Raw genomic sequence first — 7,977 nt, 5'->3', positions numbered from 1 at the left:
GCTCATATACTGAGTTCTCATTGCGGGTTGTTGCCGGCTTTCACCTACCGCATGATCCCGCTTTGTTTGTGCACTCTTTCTCTCGTGGTCGGACTTTGTTGTTGCTTTATGTGGACGATATGATCATCACTGGTGATAATCCTACTCATGTGGATTTTGTCAAGCATCACCTTCAGCAACATTTCCAGATGACTGATCTTGGTCGATTGAGCTATTTTTTGGGCATTGAGGTCACTTCTACTTCTCTCGGTTTTCGCTTATCCCAGACGTTTACACATCTGATATTCTCGCATGGTCAGCTCTTTCTGACTCTTGTGTTGAGACCACTCCTATGGAGCTACATCTTGATTACAGTCTTGATGAGGGACTCCCCTTATCCGATCCGACACGCTATCGTCACTTGGTTGGGAGTCCGGGTCTATCTTACCCTCACTCGTCCCGGACATTGCTTGTGTTGTGCATGTTTTGAGTCGGTTGTTAGTGCACCTACTGACTCACTATGCCCATCTTTTGAGGCTTTTGCGCTATCTTCGGGCGACTCCATCTCGAGGCCTTCTCTTCTCTCAGCACAGTTCTCGAGCTTCGTTCTTATTCTGATGCTACTTGGGCTAGTGATCCGTCTGATCGTCGTTACATTCTCGGCTTCGTTTGTTCTTGGGCTCTTCTCTCATTGCTTGAAGTCCAAGAAGCAACCTGGCGTTTTCGGTCTAGCAGCTCAGCGAGCTTCGTGCTATGGCTACTACTACTGAGGAGATTGTTTGGTTGCGTTGGCTTTTGCATGATCTTGGTGTTGTCTCGCATGCTCCTACTCCTCTACATTGTGACAACACTGGTGCCATTCAGAACACTTTGAATCCTGTCAAACATTGCCACTCGAAGCATATTGGTGTTGATGCTTTCTTCTTGCGTGATCAGTACAGCAAAGGCATTCTGGCTCCCCAGTTTGTTCATTCCGAGCGTCGACTTCGCGGATCCGTTTACTAAATCTCGAACCGCGGGCACAACATGATTTTCTCTTGTCCAAACTCTCGATGTTTGATCCCCTGTGAGTTTGTGTTGGGGGGGGGTGTTAGGGAATACAGTTGTGTATACAGTTGTATATCTATATTTGTATAGCTACCATATTTATATAAGCATGTATCTATATATACCTTGTACAATTGTAGGTTTTTGTAATGAAAAATTGATCAATCTTTTCCACCCTATGAGTAAGAAGCGAAAAACAAAGGGAAGATGATTATGACTTTGCTCTTTGCTGCAGTGGCGGTGAGCGATACATCGATACTGAGTTGTTTGACAATGTGAGGGAGGAATGTATTAACATGAAATTCTAAAACATGTTTTAATGAATGTATTCAGTTGAAAACATGTCTTGTTTGAGTTTATTTGGTCTTATAACCGAAATACGCCTTATTAGGTATCTCGTCCTTGATTCGTCGGATAGAAATAACTAAAATCTCCTCGAACCACAAGAAGAGAAACGGGAAGGACCAAAAACATCTCAACTTACAATTTTTTTCCATCTCTTTACATCAAATTCAGATTTCGAGGAGATGATACAAAGAAGAAAAAGGAAGAACACATGGGAAGAAACATACCTTCAGAATCCAATGCATCGACACATCCATCACTTGCACTTCCACTCCTCGCCTTATGGATCATTGCTGCCGTCAGTATCCTCACCTCACAATGTGTTTCACTCTTCCGACGACCAAAACAAGAGCCACCTTTCAAACCATCACTATCAATAACCATAGACATCTACAGAAAATGCGGATGATATCGCGGCAGAAAATGATGCTGCAGTGTGAAGTCCTTGCAAGCGACCGGTCGACTGCAAGCGAGAAGTGGCGGGAAGTAAGCAAGTGACGATAGAAGCCAACCTGTCATCGCTTGAAGGAAAGTACTCCACTTATCATGACTCTCTATGTTTAAATATCAATCTTTAATATTTAACAAATATGATAAAGTGTTTAACATATTGGTTCATTATTTAAAATCTTTTTATATAGTTTAAACAAATATGTAAACCGTTTAAATATTATCATTTAACTGTTTAACAATATATGTTATTGTTTAAATTGAATGTTGTTACTGACATTGTGTTCACTGACAGAGCCTCCATGAAGAGAACACTTAAGCAGCTTACTTGTTCACTGTTTAAATTGAATGTTGTTACTGACATTATGTTGTTTAAAGCAATATGTAAACCATTTAAATATTTTGATTTAACTGTTTTAAAATATATGTGATTATTTAAATTGAATGCTTTCTGCGACATCGTGTTGAAGATGGATTTTTTTCGAAAATATTCTGTTACAGACATTCCATCAATCCTCTTGGATAACTCATGGGTCTCTGTTTAAACGTCAACCTTTTATGTTTAAACAATTATATATATATTCTTTAAACTATCAGTTCACTGTTTAAATAATTTGTATATTGGTTAAACATATTTATTTTTTTGTTTAAACCGTTGTCACTATTTAAACATATATATTTTTTGTTTAAACACCGTTGTCACTATTTAAGTAGTAAGGCGATTTTGTTTAACATTTTGTTTGTTTACAATGCCCTTTTTTGTTTCTAAAAATGTTTAAATATTAAAAGTTGACACTCAAATAAGTTTCATTTAAAATATTTAAACATTTACAATGGTCTCTGATTAAATATCAAAAGTTCACACTCAGATACGTTTGTTTCATTTCAAATAAAATATTTACAACATTTACAACATCCACAACATTTACAATGTCTTCACGGACATCAGACACTTGCGAGTCTATCCTAGTTCGTCTATTGAGATTTCGGCTTTCCTCAACAAGTATTTGTATCTTCGAATGCTCATGGCGGTTGCATAACATGCGCATCAACTTGAACATGTACAACATAGAACACGAACAGTTAAAAAAGGCAGTTAAACAATTTAAATATAATTGATGTGTCATTGTCATCCTCCTCTGGAGAATCCTCCGCAATCAAGCAATAAGTGAAAAGATAGTTAAACTTTCTTTTCTTGACTAAGTCGAAACGCCCGTCCTCCTCCGCTGGAGAATCCACGCATTAAGGCAATTACGCGGGTATTTCGACCTAGTTAACAATAGATAGTTTAACTTGTGTTCTGAATGAAGCGAAGATACTATGAGTTAAACACAGACAATAATATTTGCACACTAAGGAAAAGTTTTTAAACGATGAGAACAATTCTCAAGTGATAAATATCAATTTCGTTTTAAAGTACGCGTCATGGTCACCCTCTCCGGAGAATCCTCCGCAATCAAGCAATGCGCGAAAACTTTCTTGTCCTGATCAAGTCAAAATGCCCGCTAAATTGTTGCCCATCATCCTCCGCATTCAGGCAATTAGGCGGGCTTTTTGACTTGAACTTGAAAAGAAAGTTTAACTTGTTGCGTGATTGATTCTCCAGAAGAGGATGATCATGACACATCCTTTAAACGAATATCCTGGACACATGAAGATGAAACTCATCCGAGAAGAAGCAGAGGATGAGGAGGAGGGGGTGTTCAGGGGAAGTGGTCATCTTTCTCATTTATGGTGTGAAGTCCGTAAGCCGGTTGACGCTTCAGATCCGAGAAAACAAAATGGAAACGCACGAGGGACCGAGCTTTTCTCATTAACGAGATAGAATTTAATGCCGTCATTAATTCTTGTGCACGAGATACCATAAATTTGCCATTGGCCACCTGGCAACACTTCAGTTTAAACGGAAAAGAAAATATTTTAAGCAGAGACATAATGTTTAAATGATACATTAAAATTTTAAACGGTAATGCAAATAGTTAAATACTGACATATAAATTAAACGAAGAAGACAATTGTTAAATATAAAAATAATGTATTTAAACATGATGCATCGACGTTAAACGGTAATCAACTTATACAACTAGATAAACATAAAAGAGAAGAATCTTACAACGAGAAAAACTCGTTTTCAGTAGGATTCGACAATAGCACAGCGTTTGTCTCGACAAGATCAACAATGGCACATCCACTGGAAATCAACCTTGTTTTCTATTGGACAAACCATTTTATATCCATTGGGTGATAAACTTCACCCTGACACGGGGAACATCAAGACCCAATCGCTCACATATCTCAGCTAAGCTAACACCAATTCCCAAGAAGTTAGCTCCGTGAACAATAGCCCTCGATTCGAAAAAATTCTCACCTTATCAAAAAACCGGCAGAATTCAAATATAACAAACCAAATGAGGACAATAAGAAGAAGAAGATGTGATGAGCCTTCTAAACTTTGTTTGACAAAAGGCAACAAAAAAATGCAAAATTGTATGTATAAAGATTGGACATGATGTGAGTGTCCCTTTTTTCCCGTCATTTTTAAGAGCAAAAATAGAATTTCATAACATGGTCACATTTCAAGTGAACAGTAGGGGGTAAAACGGAAGTTAAACAATAACGGAAGAATTGTCCGGAGTTTGCCAAAATTAGAGGGGCTGTTTGGGAATTTTTGAAATTCACAAAAGGTAAACAGTAATTTTCTCTTATTTAAAATACTTACATATTGTATCACCAAGTATTTATCTTATTAAGATTTAAAAAGTTATATAAAATATTTAGGTAATTCATAGATATGTAGTGGTAGACAGCTAGAGAAGTATTCATATGTCCTAGTACTTGCCAAATGGGAAGAAACTGCAAGCTTTGTATATTTTCCAAAACTTCCAAACTTCCAACCCACTGACAACTGTTTTTCACTTTTATTTTCTCCTATACTGATTCACTCAGTAATAAAATTTTATTTAATTTTACTCTTTTCATATTTTCTTTGAAGTTCTGACCGAATGTTTACTAGTTGTATATATAATTTTATCACAAGTCCTATATGCAATAGAACTATTTTACAATGGCATGCATGCATGCAAACAGAAAAGGACATGAAGATCTTATATGTGCAATAAATTGCAAAGGACCATAAAGTACATATAATTTTGCTTGGCCCCATTTAGTATGCCATTTTTGTTGGAGATATCAGATGGAAAGGATAAAAAGATTTATAAGCCCATGGAAAAGTAACCCAACAATTTGAGATTTGAAAAAATAATTAAGTCATCATAAAAATAATCAATGATTAAAACATTTGACTTATATGTTAGAGATCGAGGGTTTTATTCCTGTCACGTGAGAATACAGGGGTGTTGAGAAATTAACTTTGAGTATATATACATCTCTCTGATGTGGGTTGTCTATTTTTCTTTAAATAATAATAATTATTATAATAAAAAAAGAAAAAAATAAGGATATAAAAAACAATATATAAAACGATTCAAAAAACAATTAATAATATAAAAATGAGGAATAGAAAAACATAAAAATGTTATAAACAATTGTTGAAATCATGGATGGCTACTGTAGTAATTGACAACACTATAAAAAAAATACAGAACATCTACATTTTTATTATAGAAGCCGTTAGTAATATTATTTTTTTACCAACTAATGTGTATTGGACCGTTGGATTAAATTAATCACAACCGTTCATTCATATGCTGAATGACTATATATACCTTCTTGTTTTTGTAAATTATATACAATAAAAAAAAGCCAAATAGAAGCAAAGATATTTGGTATAAATTTTCTGTCTTTTTATGCCTATCTTATATTATGCATAAAAATCTGAATCTAAGTCTACATTGAATTATTCATGAAAATCTATGTCTACATCTACGTGCAGAATATGTCTACATCTACAATGAATTATTTATGAAAATCTATATCTACATCTACATGGAGAATGGAGAATGAACTATTAGTAATATCTATAATAAGGAAAAAAATAATCAAGAGGGAAAAAAAAAATTGGAGAAGAAAATGTCCTAAAAGTAGTTTAAATATAAAATTACCGAAAAGACTTTTAAAAAAAAAACAAAACAAAACAAAAGGCAAAATCAAGGAAAAGTATCACGGATCCAGAGATACATAGATAATGTCCTCTCAGTTTGACAATTGATTGTAGACTTTTTGTGTTGAGAAGAAGAGCAGAGTGAGAGAGATGGAAGAGATGAGAGGTCTCCCTTCACTCTTAGCTCTAAAAGAGGCAAGTGAGACAGAGAAGATTGCCTCTGATATCACTCAGGTGATTCATTCTCATTTGATTCCTAATTTTACCTCTTGTTGTTGTTGATTTTACTGTTGACCAGTGCTTGGACGGAGTTGAAGTTCAAATGGATGAAACTGTTTGATGATTTGATATCTAAAATGATATGTAATGAGAAATTTGATAGTTTTCATGTTTGTGAACCTTTGATCAGCTTGTGGGTTGGACACCACTGGTAGAACTGAAAGAGATTGTTCAAAAGGAAGGATTGGATGTTAGAATTGTTGGGAAGCTTGAATTTTATCAACCTCTTTCTTCTGTTAAAGATAGAGGTGCCCTGAGGTTTGTGTATCAATTATCATTTCTAGCAAAAATTGATGATTTTGATGATTGATTTAATTTTGATCTGTTCTTGTGTGGGAATTTGTTGTGTTTATATGAATATTAAATTTTTTTTTATAGAATGATTGAAGATGCAGAAGAGAAAGGTTTGATTAAACCTGGTGTTACCACTTTGGTAGAGCCAACCAGTGGAAATCTAGGCATTGCTTTAGCTTATATTGGTATAAGGAAAGGTTACCGATTCATCGGAGTTATTCCGGCTCATTATTCTGTTGATAAGTGGATGCTATTGAAATATTTGGGTGGTGAAGTTGTCATTACTAGTAAGTGATTTTCTTTGCAGTCTACAATGACGTTCTTTATTCTTTTTTTCACTGTATTCGGTTGTTGTTCGTTAGATCCTGAACTTGGGATTCAGGGAGTGATGCAAAAAGTGGAGCAGCTGAAGGAAAGTGATCCAAATGTTTATGTTCTTGATCAGTTCTCTAATCCTGCAAATCCGGATGCACATTTTACTGGAACTGGTATATTATCTTCTTTAACTTACCATGTTGAATGTTTCAACAAATACAAACACAATTCAATTTTGCAAGCTATTCTTTTGACTTTCAGGACCTGAAATATGGAAAGACACGGCAGGGAAAGTAGACATATTTGTGTGTGGTTCTGGATCAGGTGGTACTGTAACCGGTGCTGGGCGATATCTCAAGATGAAAAACAAGGATCTGAAGGTCATTTGTGTTGAGCCTGCAGAGAGCCCAGTCATTTTAGGTACAAATTTGATTACAATTCAGATTTAAACAAACTGTCATTTCCGATAATTGGTGAGCATGTTCTTAACCATATGGTGTATAGGCGGAAAACCGGGGCCGCACAACATACAAGGTATTGGTCCAGGTATTATACCTTTAAACTTGGATACATCCCATATTGACGAGACCATCACTGTGACCACTGAAGAAGCAATGACTAATGCTAGAAGAATTGCTAGAGAAGAAGGTATTCTAGTCGGTATATCTTCGGGAGCCAATTTGGCTGCCTGCCTCAAGGTCTGTTGTCTACTGCCAACAAATATAATGTACTCAAATATCACTGAAAAGTATACACTTTGTAACATTCTTTTTTGTCTTCATTTTGACTTCATTGGACAAATGCAGGTTGCTGCAAGAGCTGAAAACAAAGGGAAGATGATTGTGACTGTCTTCGCCAGTGGTGGTGAGAGATACATAAGCACACAACTATTTGACAATGTGAGGGAGGAATGCATGAACATGACTTTCTGAAGGATATTTTTATTCTGATGTTGTGGAATTAAATATTGGCATTATGCAAAAGTTTTTACTGAATAACTCAGTTGAGACCAGATGTATGACTTGATCCTTTCCAAACTATCATAGGGTTGGCCTTTGCCATTCCCAGAAGGAAATCAATGTAAAAGTAAAAAATTAAAAAAAAAATGATGTAAATGTTTGTAATTTTAAGTATTTTTTAGTTGTAATTTGAGGTTCCCAAGCCTTTGTATGTTTGTTTGTTTGTTTGTATTTTTCCCTTGCTGACAG

The 7,977-nt window shown here is 35.5% G+C and overlaps 1 protein-coding gene across 1 annotated transcript; it reads left to right on the top strand.

The window, feature by feature from the left end:
- Nucleotides 1-5,919: 5,919 nt before the first annotated feature.
- LOC120261545 (cysteine synthase-like) lies at nt 5,920-7,929 on the top strand. Its single transcript, XM_039269477.1, has 7 exons — nt 5,920-6,115; nt 6,291-6,418; nt 6,539-6,741; nt 6,817-6,942; nt 7,031-7,189; nt 7,274-7,467; nt 7,576-7,929. The coding sequence occupies exons 1-7, from the start codon at nt 6,032-6,034 to the stop codon at nt 7,699-7,701; spliced, it is 1,020 nt and encodes a 339-aa protein (XP_039125411.1). The 5' UTR covers nt 5,920-6,031; the 3' UTR covers nt 7,702-7,929.
- Nucleotides 7,930-7,977: the final 48 nt, after the last annotated feature.

The sequence above is a fragment of the Dioscorea cayenensis genome, chromosome 5 (assembly GCF_009730915.1).
Source record: "Dioscorea cayenensis subsp. rotundata cultivar TDr96_F1 chromosome 5, TDr96_F1_v2_PseudoChromosome.rev07_lg8_w22 25.fasta, whole genome shotgun sequence".
Taxonomy (NCBI): Eukaryota; Viridiplantae; Streptophyta; class Magnoliopsida; order Dioscoreales; family Dioscoreaceae; genus Dioscorea; species Dioscorea cayenensis.
This window is presented reverse-complemented; position numbering and strand designations above follow the sequence as displayed.

Bases quoted from the DNA above. Each gene is read 5' to 3' on its own strand.
- LOC120261545 (XM_039269477.1), top strand. From the start codon at position 6,032: ATGGAAGAGATGAGAGGTCTCCCTTCACTCTTAGCTCTAAAAGAGGCA. The intron at 7,190-7,273 runs GTACAAATTTGA...TATGGTGTATAG, and splicing joins AGAGAGCCCAGTCATTTTAG to GCGGAAAACCGGGGCCGCAC. The intron at 7,468-7,575 runs GTCTGTTGTCTA...GGACAAATGCAG, and splicing joins ATTTGGCTGCCTGCCTCAAG to GTTGCTGCAAGAGCTGAAAA.